The sequence below is a fragment of the Bombus bifarius genome, unplaced genomic scaffold (genome assembly GCF_011952205.1).
Source record: "Bombus bifarius isolate JDL3187 unplaced genomic scaffold, Bbif_JDL3187 scf7180000008334, whole genome shotgun sequence".
Classification (NCBI taxonomy): domain Eukaryota; kingdom Metazoa; phylum Arthropoda; class Insecta; order Hymenoptera; family Apidae; genus Bombus; species Bombus bifarius.
In genome coordinates, this window is record NW_022884598.1 from 1 (window position 1) to 18,178 (window position 18,178).

Below are 18,178 nucleotides of genomic sequence, written 5' to 3' on the forward strand. Positions count from 1 at the left end.
CTCCGGAGGTAAGAAAGCCGCGATATTTCCGGAGGAAAACAGAAAGAGTTGGCAAGCGTGGCAGTTGCGTGCCATAGGCAAAGTCAGAGGCACGTCGCTGTAAAAATTACAGGACCAAGAGATATCCCGCCGGATAAATGTTTACCCGACGAAACAGCAATTCCATTATCCTTCGCCTTTGAAGGCGAATGAACGCGCCGTAAACGAAAATATTGCCCGAGCCAATAGTAAAGCTCGTGTGCACATAAGCGTGGAAATAAGCGTGATCGCATGTTGGTAATCGTAGCACAAAGGGGTGAATCGAAAATACAGGTACGCGTACGGACGATTCAACCCTTCGCAGCCGGAATATAACTTCAACGGGGTGTCGGTCCCCGTTGTGAATGGTCTTCCCGTATCTTGCGCTTTTTTACAAACAGATCACATTTTCTTAACAGGTTGATTTACTGCGAGCCAACGGTTACGCTTTTGCAGCTGCATGCGCTCGCGCGTAGCCTTTTTAGCGTTCCCATTCCCCGCCCCTCTCTTCTTTTTCGCCGTTTCTTTGCCGACCAGCGCCAAAGTGCAGCCAACAAGCAGAATATTTACTTTTCTTTGGTGCTGCAATTTTTTTCGCCTGACTAGACCGCGAGTCTACCGGAAGCTCCTTCGACCGAAAACGTATCCAGGGACACGTTCTAGAATCACGTTCTTCTCAAATTACCGCTAATGAAATCGATATATTAGCGACGGAAAAGATATAACATAGGATTCTCGACGTATTAGATTCGATTATTAGATTAGATTTGAAGTAACTGTGACGTTATCTATGGATCGTATCGATGTTTATCTAAATTTATATTTTTTCTAAATACACCTAGAGAAACGGAACCTAAATAGAGATTTATTTCGCTCTCGAAACATTATTATATAATCGAATCTCGAACTTTGTTATCGAAATTCTGTACATTTTGCGCGTACACTTTTGTGCAATTAAATATTCCATCAATTACAAACATTCGCAGTTTAGCGAAAAGTAATTACGTAAAAATGTCAAAATTTAATTGAAATGTCTCGTTTAATTTATCAATTTTTGTTGGAGATCGGAATTAAATACCTGGTTACATTTATCGTATCGCGTGGCATTTCACAAAATTAGATAGTTATATTTATTGTTTTTCGTGTTATATTTTCGTGCATCGTTGTTACTTGAAATTTCGCATGGACGCGCAAATATCCGAAATACCTTTTTACGTCACAAGCGTTTCAACATTTTCGTAGCATTGTGTGGTTAAAGAACTATATACCTGCGTATCTATATTTTTATCGCGAACAAAGTTGGGTAATATGGCGTAAAACACATCTGTTATACAGCTTGTTTGCGATGTTAAATTGAAAATTAGAAATACGATTATCCTGTTGGATACTGTAGCGAAAACTTTCAATTTGTTACAGGTAGCATGGTTGCGGGTAGATACCCAAACGATATTAACGATAGCTAGTCACGTTATCACGAAAAACCATCGAATAGCCGTTTCTCACAGCGATCATCGCACGTGGTTTCTCCACATACGAGAGGTAAAAGAATCTGACAGGGGATGGTACATGTGTCAGATTAATACGGATCCAATGAAAAGTCAAACTGGTTACCTGCAAGTGGTCGGTAAGTAACACACGATCCTTTAATTTTTTCCACTTTTATCAATTTCTATTAAAACACGATGAGTATATTCCTTTCTCTGGTTTTCGCTAATAATTCTTTTCTCACCGTGATATCGTATTATGACAATTTGTACGAGCGACACGACGCTAGATCAATTTCATCGTGACAAATTGCTTTCATTTCCGTTATCGATTTATTCGCTATCATTACTACGGAAAAAATACAAAACAATATTATACCCAAATAAATCTTTATCCGAGAAATATTTATCACACAGCGAACTTTGTTTCAAAAATTTACTCGTACTTGTATCGCTTTTATTTATTTATTTATTTATTTTTTTTATATCAAAAAGCGTAATATTTTTAAAGTAAAACAGTGAAATCCGAGAGTGAAATTGCAAGCAGTGAAAGGTTAAAATGAAAGAATAAAATTCTCAACAGTGACTTTTTTCATAGAAAAACCAAACCGTAGTGAATAGTATAGAATCGATTGTATCACAGAGTGACAAAACAAATAACTAATATTATACGTAATGATTCAAGGTAGCTGGTACACTTGATATACAGCAAGTTGAGATTTAGCGGGAAAATGAACGATCGTCTATTCGTTCTCGTCGATCGTCTTCTACACGCGTATGAATTTCTATCGAAAGGAGAGTGTATCACGCACTTATCAGTCGTATCCGGAACAGCTATTACAACGATTATGTCACGCGAACGTTACACAGCGATATACGGATGTAATTCGCAATATCTTAATCAAGTCTGACAAGCCGTGAGAATCTCGTTCTGTAGAGCAAACCCTATTCCCATCTCTTTACAGGAGTGATTTGTCGCTCGTGTACGATGAATCAGTTACGCTTCATTAATACATATTCATACGTAATTGACTAGTCGAATGACGTTCGAACGTTTTATTATAATCTTTTTTAGTAAACGATCTTTTAACCCGTTGCTGAACACCACTTTTTCACCTATTTCTTAACATATTGAAAATTTAATTTGGACACGACAAAATAGTTCCACGTTAAACGTTTAAATTATACGATAAAATTCGAAACCACTGTTTAACGATTGTAACTTAGAAGCTCTATTTCTGGTAAATACTCGCTGCAAGAATTTCTAATAAGGAACAAATTTAATTTAACGCTAGAGAAGCTGAAGAACGTTGCGCGTTTACGAATCCAATAAAATTTACAAATTCGACACATATAGGATATATCTACGTACCTATGTATATCGTAATGTACGAATCCCGTGTGGCTAAAATTAAACGAGCATCGCCTTGATGCCGTATCGCACTAATCGTGCATCGTCGACAAACATCGGGCTTCGGCGGTTTAAACGGACGTAAAGCCACGTAAAAGACCTTTCGTTTCTCTACTTAATTTGCAAGGCATTAGCCTTATTATTATGGAGCGATATAGTGGCGAGTTTGCGAGAAATATGTAACTCTCTATAATATAAAAGGTTGCACGCGAGCAATCTTTACAGCCCTTCTCGGAAATGAAACCTCGTATACGCCCTTTCGCCAATACGCGCGCTCTCCCTTCTTCCTCCGTACGTTTCGTTCTTTTAATTCCCTCGGCCCTCGTATCGGCACCCTTGCCCCGACTCTTTCATTTTTACCCTATAAACGCACACGATGCTCTTTCCAAAACCACCGATTCGATTAGCTAAAAAGTTTTCAAACTTCACATGGAAAAACCGGCCACGCGAAGGGTTTACATAGATAATTTATACAGAAGAACGTTGCATAGTATGAAAACTTATTTTATAGTCGCAGTCGTAAACGTGCTCCATGCTGCGCTCTCTTTACCTTTTTTGTTCGCGTCGTATATGTGGGTTACGATATGCATGTTATTATAAATATAATGACTCTTCTGTACTGTAAAAGTATCGTAAAAGTACGAACAGCGCGCTCCAATATCGTAAGATAAATGCGTTTGTGGAAGGAAGAATTAGGCAACGCCGAATACGGCTAAGAATTAAATTAGATTTAAATTTTCGACTCGTTTTCCAAATATCGGTAATACTCTATTTTGCATATTTTCTGCCTACGTTTTTGTACATTGTGCGTATCGTGGACATTTTTGCACGTTTCAATATTTCGTAAATCCACAGATACCTGTCATCCAATAAATAGTTTCATCGTGTTCCTATACATATATGTATGTGTACCTTTTTTAACCATCAGGATCAAAGTTTGTCGAATTATAAATGAAACTTTCCTTTTAATCGCTCATTATACAAGTGTACTTAAAGTACTTGTAAAGCGTGGTACTTAACGATTTGAAGAAGATGTTTCGTAATAATACAATATATAATTAGCGAGATTTATCACACCGATCTGTACAAGATGATTTCTTTTTATTTAGAATACGAATTTATTCGAATTCTGTGTTCGTGACACGATAGAAGAAGAAATAGTTATCGTTGAAAAGTCGTTCGGCGTATAAATCAACAAACGCGTTTTACATGTACTGCGACGATACGTAAGTTAAAAAGTTAGTTCACTAATCTTCCACATATTGTTCGCAGCTCTCTAATCGTGCTTTTAAGTGGTCTAAATCTTCACGGTAACTATGTATATTGGTCACTGTGGCTAAATTATATTATATTCTATCGCAATTCGGTATCATTATTAATCGTAAAAGCTTTGCTACGTTCGATTAATTGGTCTTCTCGAGAAAATATATTTAGGCGCGCAATTTCTATCTGACTACTTTTAACCATCTACCGAGAGATCGTTTCGATTGTTTTCGTTTTACCATCGATTCGAGTATTTCGATTACGACCTCTCATTCGCGTAGAATTAAAAAGTTATGCAGAAAATTCTGAAATTTTATATCTTCTCTCTTCGAGAATTCGTTCAAAGTTTAATTCGTTCGAAAGCAGCTTAAATAACATAGACGCTAGTTATCGCAATAGAGAACAAACTGTCTAAAATAATACAATAACGTTTCTATGTTACAACTGCTATTCGAAAAGTGAAAAGCCAGAAATTAAGTGGTTTAAGAGCATTTACGGGAAATTACAATCACGGGGGTTGGATATGTCTATGAAGTCGCAGATTATACACGAATTCGAGTACATAATGTTAAGCGTGTGCTCGTAAACAGAACTTCAACGATATCCAATAATTGGAATTTGAAAACATTTTCCGTCGAGTCATCGAGTTATCGACGTTGTTCGGAGACGTACCTTAATTAAACGCGATTCAGTTAATTCTGCTGGCATAAACACGTACCATTCTTACTATTGGCAGATCGTAAAGAATTATCGAATCATAATCGATACTTTGTTCACTTCGACCGGCTAACTTCCTCCCATTCCTAATTGAGTCGTGAGTGTTTTCATTTTTAAGTTTCCGTTGATTCTTCCGTTGAAATTGGTCATAAAAATGTAATAATTTCGATAGAAATCGATTACGTTTAATCGCGTTTGTATTATTATGTTAACGTAGGTAAGAAAGAAACGTAAGACACAATTTTAGTCGACCATTTCACGCAACGCTAAATGGTGCCATGACGCACGTGCGCGACTGCGTTTCTAAAACACAAAACAAACATATCGAAGGATATATTTTGAGAATCCTAAGCGTAAAAGATCATGGGTAGCTCCAGGCGAACCACCGACATCGACTACAAGACCAAATCGCTATGGACGTAAGACAATGCTCTGTGTTTGGTGGGATCAAAAGGGTGTGATCTATTATGAGCTGTTAAAACCTGGCGAAACCGTTAATACCGAGCGCTACCGACGACAAATGATCGATTTGAATCAAGCTTTGCGTGAAAAACGACCAGAATATCAAAAAAGGCGACACAAAGTAATTTTGCTTCGTGATAATGCACCATCGCATACAGCAAAACCGGTCAAGGAAACGATCGAAGCGTTCAGTTGGGAAATACTTTCGCACGCGGCTTACTCACCAGACTTGGCTCCGTCCGATTACTATTTATTTGCATCGATGGGACACGCACTTTCTGACCAGCACTTCGCTTCTTACGAAAATATACGAAAATGGCTCGATGACTGGTTTGTCTCAAAAGAGCGACAGTTTTTTTGGCGTGGCATCCACCAATTGCCAGACAGGTGGGAAAAATGTATAGCTAGCGATGGGCAATACTTCGAGTAAAATATTTTTAATCATTTTTCATACAATAAACGTGTATTTTTTTATACACAAATTCCGGTTTCATATTTACATACCTGGCGTACATTATGCGATGTTCGAAATACCAAAGAAAAGAAAAAAAAAGAACGGAGGTAGTAGAGCATAGATACTTCGTTGTTCAATGAAAATATAAAGTACTTTGCGAATGACAATTGCAATTGTATACGTATATTTATTATAAAGAGAACGCTATAGTTTCTCGAATTTCAATCTTTCCAAGTAACTACTAACCGAATGTGAAAACAGACGTTCATATAAATAGAAAAGCACGGAGATCGATCATCGAAGCACATAAATTAAGATGTAATCCGACTGGAAAAATTGAATATACCAAATTCTTGTATTTAAAACGTGCAAACATCTAAATTCGTAGCGTTAAACGAAACGATTTAAAAATGCTCGACCAACATCAAACTGCAAATCAATCCCGTTAAAGTGGAAACCGATTTTCTGTTTCACTAATGTAAATGACTCACTTCTGTCTATCCCGTGTAACGAGTTTCAGCGAAACGTTACGAATGTGGTTTTAAGTATACTCAGGAAGCATTTAAATCGAACTCTCGGTGGAAAATGGAGGCGACGAAAAGTTCCGGTTTGCATGGCTCCTTCGGATCATTCGTCTAAATTCTCCGCTCGCGCCGTTTCGGCGTTATTTATACAGATAGAAATTTCCGTTCTTAAGGTACACCGTATGTAACGAATGATGTCATAACGTTATAGCTGAACATAGAGAGAACATTTGACGTTTATCGTTTACGAAGCTCAGGGTATAACACCGTCGGATTAATAGACGACTCGATAGGTAACGAGGATCTTGGACGTATCAACGTTTGAACATTGTTTGACTAAATGGTTGTTTTCATTTTGCGGAATTCTATCCCATAAAGGGGGCTACGATGCAACGCTAATGATTTTGTTATGGCTAGAGAGCAAGATATTTAAAGCGAATAAAGTTAACGACCCGTATACGCGTAACACGATTTTTGGTCAAACATTTGCCGACAACGTTCTTATTTTTATCTTCAAACGAACGACGAGACGCGAGAGAAATTTAACCAAATTACTTGATATTTGTTTTTAGACTTACGAACGATCGCATAACCAGGGCGGATGCGATTCGATTAGGTAAACTCAATTCAGGATATTTATTTGCCACGCATCTTACGAGCCAAAAATACGAATGTTACGGAAATGAAAAATTTCGAGTGATTTGCTCCTCGACAAATACTACGACTCAACGTTTGTTAACGAAGCTCGAGAGAAATTGCGGTTGTACGTGTTTCTCGAGGAACAGGGACCGAGGTTGGTTGCCGAACAGAAATATACATGCACGCTTATTTTCCGTTTAACGTAAAGAACTCGACGAGCTATTCGTTCTTATATCAATTTCGTTTCAAACATATGCCGATGAAAAATTCACTAAAGCAAGCGTTACGCAATTACGAAGATATATTTATTCTGAAACAAAGTTTCTATTCTCGAAAGCCTATGTATTACAAAATCCATTATATCGCTATAATATGAGCCGTTCAGGGACCATTTTGAACGATTCTATTCGTTCAAACGTATATCTTAAAATTTGCTATTGTTTGTGTCATTTCTGTGCAATAAATGGACTTGCGGAATCGAGTCGTTTGTTTCTCGACACCTCGTACTATCATAAGCGTCGATTGGCTTTTTTTCGTGCAACGAAATTAACAAAAAGTAAAGTTAATTTATAGTCTGACTTCTGAAAGGCTCTCGCGCAAGCAATTCGATGTTGTAACATTTGCCAATAATAATCAAACTTGTAAGTTCGGAACTAAACTAACTCTGTATTAATTACTCTCAAATTACAACTAATCGAACCAACGAGCACAAAAGTTGCTGAATTCCAAAATCGACCAAACTATTACTTGGTAGACAAAGGGAACCTTGTATAAGTTGGTAATAAGGTCAGCATTCATTAGCGAATTCTAGTAAAATGCTCGAGTCGGGACAAAAAGTCGAGCAACGTGCATGATCCTTCTTACGACCACATCAGTGGCTGAAAAAGGACTCGGGATGCGTCATCGTTCGTTCCTTAAGTACCTTCGCCTCCGGCTCGACCCTTTCGTAACGGACAGTACTTCCGGTAGTCTGCAGCGGCAAGACGTAAGGTTCGTTGACCACGTTGCTTGTATACTTTACGAGCTTCCGGCTGCGTTTCCGGCGTTTCTAGCGAAATCAAATTGGTATTCTCGAGATGCGGCGGTCTCTTGCATCCTATCTACGGCAATATAATTCTACGAGTCTTCTGCTCTTTCTCTCTCTCTCTCTCTCTCTCTCTCACTCTCTCTCTCTCTCTCTTTCTTTCTCTCCTCCTTTTAGTCGGTTCCCCCTTCGGAAATGCGAGCCATATTCGAGCTACGAAATCGTCTGCGTGCTGGCTACGACGGACCAACTACTTATAGAACTTTATCTTCCTCGTGAAATCGTCCACGTCATGTCGTGTACATCGCTTAAACTGCTTTTCGCGAAACTGTACGATTTGTATGATAAGAAATAAACTGGCGTAATCGTCGAATGCGAGATCGAACTTTTTGACGAGACTCCCTTTGGCTGTTTCCTGATTCGATGTTAGTTTCGCAGCTCGATCTTGCACGGTTCGCGTAGATTTAATTTGGTTTGTAAGGAACAGGGAGAATTAAACATCGCCTTCTCATCGTTGATGGGTAATTGTGCGTAGCATCAAAATCAAATAATATAATTGTAATTCGAATGGCGATAAATAATTATTACTTGTTTGTTCCAACAACGTTTGGTTCGAGTCAACTACGTGTCATAGAACACGGAACAAAATTTTACTTTCTCTTCTGGTTGATCGAGCGATCGTAAAGTACCACCGATTCGTCACTGGTGGAATTTATTGATATTCAATTCATTAACCGTATAGAATATAAATTGACAAAGACGTCATCGTCGGTATCGCGAATATCTTAGTTTCTTTTATATTATCTAAAGTCGCATCGACTGTCAGGATTATTTATGACTACTTTTTGCAACTTGTACGTCCATACTTTCATTTTTGCCGGAGGTTTTAGTCTCTTTAAGTATGCCAGTATGAATGTAAACGTTCACACGCGGAGCGAGTAAAGACGAGCTTGTAAATGGTTAAACATGTGGGAGCTACAGCTTTAGATGGGTTCCGAACCACCAGAACCACGCTGAAATAAGCACAACGTAATTGCGAATAAATCGAGTTGCAGAAATGCCGGCCGATGATCAACCGGAACTTGAACCGTGCCGTGAGCCCTTTGGCCACGAATCCGAACCCCAGTCGACCGAGTCAACGCGGCTCTCTAACATCTCCGCTATTGCAGTTTATTTAATTTTACCTCATCGTGACAAACTACAATTTCGTGAAATTATTTTTCTAATGTTTTATTCAACCGTCTTCGCTCTATTCGTTTTCATTTTTCAAATAACAGTGCTAATAATCGAAACGTTCTAATAAATTATCAAGTTTCTTGTTTAGTAGGTCAGAAAGAACAGTAGCGTGCACGTAAACGCGCACCGAACCGTAAATTATCGAGAATTTAATCATCGTTCTGAATTTTCGAAATCTAAGTTTTCATATTCTTTCGTACAAGTATGTATAATATCGTTCGATGATCGTAGTAATAATCATCGCATACTCGTCAAAGAAATTTCTTTCAAAAGTATTTCCAGTTACCCAGTAACCCCACAATGGGGTCCGCTTCCGCTTTCGCTTTCGCTCTCGCTTTCGTATCGGCGAGACAACGACATTAATGCAACGACGAAACTTCTTTATTTGAAATCTTGCGTGAACAAAGATTCCAATAACGCATCGATGCGATTTTCCTGATCAAAACGAGACCAAAGACGACATTGCTATTGTGCTGTTGACAATAATCAGATGCAACTACGAACGAACCCATCGTATACATCGTATACAGGGTGGGTCACGTAATTGCAGCCACTTTGGTTATCGCGCAAACAATGATTTAACGAGATATATTTCGAATAAAATTTGGATCGTTCCGAGGGAGAACATAATTTGACGTGATTAGCTTTTTTATCAGAGGAATAGACGACATACGAAGACGAACTTTGTTCTTTTTAACGAAAGGATATATATTTTTTTACATATGTGGATTCTTCGGAACGTTCCACGTCGAAAGATGTTGAGGTAAAATGTTATAAAAAATGGACAATTCGTGAGATATTTTTAATTAAAGCTAGGGACACTTCGTGTAAAAGTCTGAAATGTCTAACTTAAACAAATCTGACTCGAAGACATTTAAATTATACTTGAAATTCTTTTATTCGGATAATGTTCGCGCAATCAATAATTATTGTAACTAGTCGCGATATAATTTGACAGGTACCGATAAATGTTCCTAACTCATTTAATGCGTTGTTAACACCTACACACGTATATCGCGTATGGTATATGCGAGTTGGTTGCTTTCCAAGCGGTAATTTTCCAACCGCAACTTTCACGGTATAAGTATAGTAACCCGTAAATCGATCAAGTCGTTATGTAAATATTATACTAGATGCGAACACGTTGTAATCAATTTCACGCAATTATCGATACTCATAAAGTTTTATATTTTATATATATTATAGGTGTTTTCGAGGGAAATTATCGCGTCTATTTGTACTTTTCTGATAGTCGAATAAGATTTACTTCAATTTTCGATCGTTCAAATACTTAATTATTGCTTGTGTTTTATATGAAAATTGCTTGGTAAGATATACTTTTAACGATACAAAAGGAAAAACACGTAACCGTAAAATCGAGTAGAATCGCGTAAAATTAACGATAAATAACTAAGTAACGAAAACACAGACTGACGAATGTCAGGGTAAATGTGCAGGGTATAGTCTGCCACTGATTCTCTTTCAACACATAACATGGTAGACAATGAAAGTTAAACTCGTATCATTTGAACGAGAAGTTATAGAAATCAAAGTTGTAGAGAGTCGATAAACTATTATAAGAACGCTAAAATTTTATGACACGTTTGTACGTTGATGGATTTTACCGATGCTAAAATTACCGCTGGACTTTATCGATGCCAAGATTTAAAAAAAGTTCGTCAAACGGAGATAATCATTTTGCCCTTCGGGCGGCTCATATTTTTATTTTTGCTTTCATTTACGATATTACCATATACGATTATGCTCTACGGAGGAAAAACATGGCAAGTCGCATTTTCTATTTATTACAGCGAAGTAGCTTTAACATTGATATTACAAAATTGTCTTTATATATGATTTTCGAGATAAACACGTGCTTCTTTTATTCCCTCCGAGACTTTTAAAATATGTTACATCGTAATATTAGAATATCCAAGATATTAAAATATCGCTCGATTATTATACATTTGGCTTCCATATCGCTTTAATGCTTCGTCAATTTATCAATTGGTTTTAAACATCTTTGAACCTAATAGGTTGTTTTCTCTTCCAATCTATATGCCATGTTGAAATTGTCTTGTTTAATCGTAAGGTGACATTGAAATGAAGAAAATGGAGAAAAGTATTTTCTCGTTCGTGTTTTTCTCTTGGAATCTTCGTTTATGACGGAACGATTCGATCGTAGGTTCTGATAATAACGTGTTATTTGCCATAACGTATTATGCCAATGGAGAAACAAACTACTTCTTCCAGCGCTTTTCGCCATCTAGATAATTCGCTGTACTGTGCGTGTATAGACGCGCGTGTAGACGCGCAAAGATTCAACGATGTATTGCTGCTCGACTGCGCTCACGAACAGATTATAATGCTAGCAGGTAGTGCTTTCATTGGTTTCATCGTTAAAGAAACTTGGCTTTGAGTTTCGAACCGGGTGCCTTGTTCTCCGCTCACCTCCACTCACCTTGTGACTCTCACCGGTTTATCAGTAAAATTTGTAGATTCGTGTTCAAGCACTTGTTTCCAATTCGCGTGCGGATTCCTTTAAAATAATACGCTAAACCATCGAGTCGCCAACTTTACTCATTAAAATATTTGTTGGAAAATTAACACTTTCAGGCGGACGCATCGGTAACATAGTTAATTACGCTTCTGCCACTTGCCACGCAACTTTGCACAATCGTTAACTATTATCGTTATCTCTTGACTAAGGATGTTTATACAATTTCATATTTGCACGACTATAGTCGAAGAAATGGGATCTAAATATTTCAGATTTGTTTCAGTTATTAAATGTTGTAACTTTAATTTGTATACTTTAGATGTCTTTGAGCAAAGAGATAAAAAAATCTTGCCAAGAGAACAACTAATTTTCTAGAACATACAAACGATTCGGCGTTTCGATCTGCCTTTGATCTTTCTGCGGAGAAAAGAATTTTCGTGCATTTTACTCTCGTGCGAAGGGGAATAAGGGTTCAGATTCGAGACACTTCGTATTTCGTAGTATTCGTTCAATTTAATTGACAACGACGCACGATCCTCCGTTGTACCTAAACATCTTTCATAATCGTACAGTCCACGAAAAGTAGTTTTTTATATATAACTTGATGCGTGGAATTGCAATATCGTATAAATAATTACTATAACGCGTATTAATAATTACTTTAACAGTTAGCACAGATATAACAAATACGTATTTCGCGATATTATAATTTTATTTTCTAGTGCTCTGGCACAATTCATAGCGCGATCTGACAACGTAAAATTGATAAAAATAGTTTGATAAGATATACGGGAAACGTTTCGCTAGAAAGTCGCGTCATATGTCGCGTATTAAGAATTTCTTGAAAGCTGTAATTGGTCGCAAGATCGTTTGAAAATATTTTGCGCGAAATTGTTGGCGAAGAAATTTCGTATAAAGCAAGGTGAACAGGGTAAACTTATTTTGTATACGATTAAAGGACCGTCCTAGTTTCCATATGCATATGTATTTTCACCGAGACGCTTGACTTTCTCTCGAAACAAATTGCGCATTAAAATTTCTTTCACGTGAAACGTCTCGTGGAATTTTACACACGAGAGTTCAAATGATCTTAAGTTAGCGGAATTTCTTACCCCCTGTAACCTATTTGGTAAAGAAGTTGGCAACTTTCCGCTGTACGCTTTGCAAGTCCATTCTAGTTTCGTCAGTATCTTTATCCACGAATATAAAGTGTGCAAAAGCGAGACTGTCGAACTGATTTTATTGCAAGTACACCATATCGTGCCATGTAAATATTACATATGCCTCTCACATACGATACAGTGAAATGAACCATTAAAATTGCACAAAGTATCCGTTCTTTGAAGTATCGGCTCGATCACCAAAGGCAAACCAGTGAATTTCTCTATAGCAAAAATATTAAATATCCATACTTCTGCATAATTTATAACAACGTTCTTTTACACACGGAACATAGAATAACGTTTATGGCATTTGCTCTCTTTTCAGACTGAGATTATTGGTTTTTCTATATTTTTACTTTTTATCGGATACATAGGAGAACGTATTTTGTAGGGTGATTCTTCGATATTAATTTCATAATGACCAGTATCAGCTATGCGTTTGTTCGATAAGATACGTTATAACGTTTGCATGATATAGCAAAAAAAGATTCATAGAAACTGTCAAATATGTATAACATCGTAAATTTCATACCTTCGTATCATATCATAGCTACGCTTGTTAATTCTATAGGATAATATTGAGAAGCAAAATTGAACGATCATCGTTGTAACCGTCGAAACCGTTGTGCAGGTGAATTATGTCGCGCGTAAAGTTACACGATTTTCAAAATTCGAACTGCCTGTACCAGAGTTTCATTGCCTACCCGAAGAACCACGAGTAAAACATCGATCGAATATAACAATACAATTATCGTTAACTATATTCCAAACCTGCAAACATCTACATACACGTATGCGCCAAGATCTACGAACGTTCAATACGCGCTCGACGAAGAACGTTACAAAAATTCGCGTTGTATGAAGCTGAATTTCCTTTCCAATTATCAAGCTAAATGTATTTTTGTTACTTGATAAATTTACGTCATAATTGCTACCTTTGTGATACGCAGTTTTGTTAATGAACATGTGTGAAAAATCCAGCGATAAAAGTTGCTTCGTGTCCTTAGCCGTGTACCTACCACGTTCAAATATATTTATTGCATATATATGGTAAACAAAGAATCTTTTGAAGTTTATTTTTGCGTTGCTTGCTCACAATCATCGTAAAGAGACCAAAAGCCTATTCGGGTGGCGAACGTACCTTACTGCTTTAAACAAGCTATTCATGTAGTTCGTACAATACAAAAATAATCGTTATTCTACGTGCCAAAGCAAAAAACTTTCCCATCGATATCCCAAAATATTCGACGATCAATGTGCAATAATTATAGTTCCTTAGTTTCCTGAGTTCTATTAGCTAGACAATACCGTAGGAGAGCGTTTTCGTACTATGAGAAGCCGAGGGTCAAAGCGCAAAGCGCATTATTAAACGAATTATTCTACACATTGCGTTGTAGTGGGCATCGCGCTTGTCCCAATTGAAACACCCTAATTAAACCTTGTAAACAGAGGAGAAAGAGAGAGAGAGAGAGAGAGAGAGAGTTTGCTGGAAAGTTCTTCCTTGTTGCCCGTGGCAAACACTTCATGCCGTTGTTATTCATTACGTGGCTCGGGGAGGGTTAAGCTGCACGTTAACCACTTCTTCTCATCTTTCGAGCTGTTGATCCAACCTCTTGCCGTGGTACTTTTAGCCAGAGGAGGCAGGCTCCTCCCGCGTTGCCACTCAGTGCCATTACTTTTCCTCTAATATCGCGAAATGCGCACAATCTGGAACGCTACTCGAGCAACCAAGAAAACCATCCGATTCTCCGCCGTACGGCCAAGTAATCAGCCGTGAAGAACCCGTGGATTACCCGTTTTAAAGGTGCAAATATCACGCTTCGCCAGCGACCGTCACGCCGTAAATCCACCGTGAACCCTATCTTCGAGATTTCTTCGCGTACTCAATGGAGCCTGTGCTATCCAACGCGCTTAAACTACGCTCTTTGTGTACCTGCTTCTTTTCTCTTGAATATCCTGCTAATACATTTGCCAACACGATGTTCCCTCGTCGCTTCTAAACAGACTAATATATCGCGATAAACTTTCTTCGATCACGGTGTTGCGTATGGATAGACAAAACTTTCATTGTCAAGTATAATTAATAGCTTCTTTATATAGAACAAAATGTACTCGCGAGCGCCGCTTCCAAGTTAAGCATTTTACGCAACAATGTAATCTGACTATTCGCCGGACGAAGGATCCTATATATTCCAACGAATCTAATTAAAATAATAGTTATGCATTTGTATCGCTTTTATACCGTATAACGCATACTGCGAAATACAAAGTTTGGAAAATTTAGCATCTATCTAACGCGTTATCTTATCTCGTTTTATTAGTTACATTGTAATTCGGAAAACACGCTATTAATCTTTGCGCGTGTATTTAACAGCAAACTTCAAATTTCATAGTCGAATCAAAATCCGCGTTTAAACGTACCTACTACGATAAGATTAAGCAAAAAGATACGCATGCCAGCATAATTTATCGATCTTTTTACGCGATATTGTTTATGGTATACCTTGAAAATAATATTTAAAATAATATACACGAATACGTGAAACGGGATAACAGTTTCTAGAAACAAGTAAAGTATTCCTGTAAACGTCTTTACTCTTCGCGTATACGAGAAGATACCCTATTTTAGAATTCCAACCATTACACAACTCAGAATTATGCGAATTAAAGATTTTATCTAGATACGGACATTACGTTCCATTTATCGTTTCGAGGAATAATTTCCAGCACTCGTTTCTAATAATCTGCACAGTTACACACGTATATCTGTTTACCCGTTATAATACAAATGAACGTTCTTAAACAAAACTATGAAAAGGAACATTAAGAATGTTCCGGTATTAACGAAGTTATAAATCTACGTTACCGTACTAGGTCAATTTTATCAAGCTGTCGAGATCTTATCGTTGTTTCGAACGTTCCTACGTAGCCTGCAGGGATATGACGCATTTAGTGATCTATACGAGAGGCAGTCAAGCTTGTGCTTTATGTACCAAGTAAGTAAACACACTCGGAACCCATGCATCCTGGCTACATATTGCCAGCAGTCGAACAATTTCGATTGGGTCGTTGAATTGTCCTGCAGATCGTGTGTCTCAGCGAAGTGATCTATCGTTCCCTGAACTCGATGCTCGTTTTGGGTGTCGAACTTTTCGCGTTTCCTCCGCCACATCGCCGTTCCAATCGCATTTTTACCTCTCCACCGTCACCCGTCCCTTCTCCTGACTGCTTTTCCTTCCTTTGTATTCTTTTCTAACGGCCTTTTCCTCCCCCCTTCTTCTTGGCCTTCTTGGCCTTTTGGCTTCCCCACCGCCTTCTTATTTTCGTGTTTCTCCATTTTTCGTCTGCTTCCTTAGCAGATAACAAGATAGCAACGGACCGTGACGGAAAATATCTTCCGGTGGAGAAAATTGTCCAGAAGTCGTCACAGAAAACACAAGCAATGTCTGAGAGCAAAAAACGAAAGAAAGAACGAAAAAACGAATGGGAACCGAGGAGTAACTAGAGAGAGAGAGAGAGAGAGAGAGAGAGAGATGGCGGGGGGGGGGGAGATTTTCCTCGTTATCCAGCCACAACCCACAGCAACGAAATATACATACCACCAAATACATAATAAAACGGTCTACGTTCTCCTCTTGCCTCTCTCTTCGAAAAAATGGCAGATCTCTTTGTTCTACTTGTCTGGCCAGTGCAGAAACTGCTTGAATATACAATACGCGGTAAAATGCACCTCACGGAACAGGAAACGCGAACGAGTTTCTAGATAAATAAACGTCATCGCTACATATTCGCAATAAGTAATAATTAATTACAAAATTGATATAACACGATGAGACGTTTCATATGTCGGAATCTAGTATGAACTTTCCTAATTATTGTACGTATTACACCATAATATTGTGTGAGAACATTCGTATTTAAGTATCCAAATATTATTTCATATCGAAATAATTAATTCTACAAAACATATAAGCTTGTAATTTATGACAAGACTTTATTCGAAGAATAAATTATCCAATTTACCGACTCGGTAATTTCGGTGATATTTCAAACGTTGCGTTTTAATTAATATTTCCATCTCCGCATTAATCGACGCAATTCTATAGCCATCGGACGATGGTCTTCATAATTTCGATGGCATGTTCCCAATTCAAAAATCAATCTCAGTATATCATGGGGTATAAGTGCATTAATATAAAAGTGTGCGACGATGAAATTCACGACACGGCGATGTGGGATACTTCTGATCACAGCACTGGATTACTAATAAGAGTAGACTCGTTGGTCTGTTGGGCGGGAAACTCGTGAAACCATATCGCAGTATAAGGGCGTATAAATTTTGAAAGTGCTTCGGTTTCACCCATTTTGCTCGATAGATTTGATTTATTTCACAGAGTCACTGTCTATTTCCATAAAAATTCCATGGAACTGACAGACACGAGGGAAACCAAAATAACTAAAATGACCGTACAGCTTACTCGGTTAAAACCATGGTGGATTTTTTTGTATTCGTGTCATCATGTCATCTAACGAATCAGAAACGCTTCAATCAAAAAATCAAGAATCGAAAGTTTTCCATTGCGCTTGTAACTGATTTGTTCCAGCAGTCCCTGCTCGAAGAATTCGAAAAACCTGTATATATGAAATACACGCAGACATTTAGCGTTGCAACTGAATATTTATTCTAATTTATCGGATCAAGAAAGTGGCAAACTTTTGTAATTCATAAAAGAAACCAAGTTGCGACGTTTTTATGCATATTCATCCTCTGATTTAGTTTTCTACTAAAAAGACAATAATCGAATGTGATCTACTATGCTGTATCTGCTTAAAGCGCGTACATGAACAAATTTTCAAGAGCGTTCACGTCGATTCGGGTACACGATATTGCGTTACGACCGACGGAGAACGATACATGGGAGTTAACGTTGTACGTTATTTTTCGAAATCCTACAAACATCTTTTTACAGTTTTTACATCCTCGAAGATAACAGAGCGCAAAAACACACGACCTTGTCTTTTAAACATCACTCGATTGCTCGTAATACAATATCGTGTACCTGGATCGACGTGAGTATTCTTGAAAGTTTGATAAAGCGTGTACGGGTTTGCTCATCACTGTTAGAAGAGAAACGCGATGATTTAATATCATATAAATGGCACTTGTCGAATCTATCTTTCACGTCCGATCCATTTTATTCCCTTTCTGTCTAGCAAGCAACCTACCATCCATAACGATAATCCATTATCTGGGCCTTCTTTTCCTTTTCTCCGCTTTGTTTC

General features: G+C 37.8%; 1 protein-coding gene across 2 annotated transcripts in view; it reads left to right on the forward strand.

Moving 5' to 3' along the window:
• The first annotated feature begins 1,428 nt into the window (after window positions 1-1,428).
• LOC117212627 (lachesin-like) overlaps window positions 1,429-18,178 on the forward strand; it is a 53,950-nt gene continuing 37,200 nt past the window's right edge. Inside the window, exon 1 of one of the 2 annotated variants that reach the window (XM_033457568.1) lies at window positions 1,429-1,642. In XM_033457568.1, the coding sequence (XP_033313459.1) occupies window positions 1,585-1,642 (58 nt within the window). In that variant the 5' untranslated portion in view covers window positions 1,429-1,584. The remainder of the gene's footprint in view (window positions 1,643-18,178) is intronic. The other variant, XM_033457565.1, reaches the window with a different exon arrangement.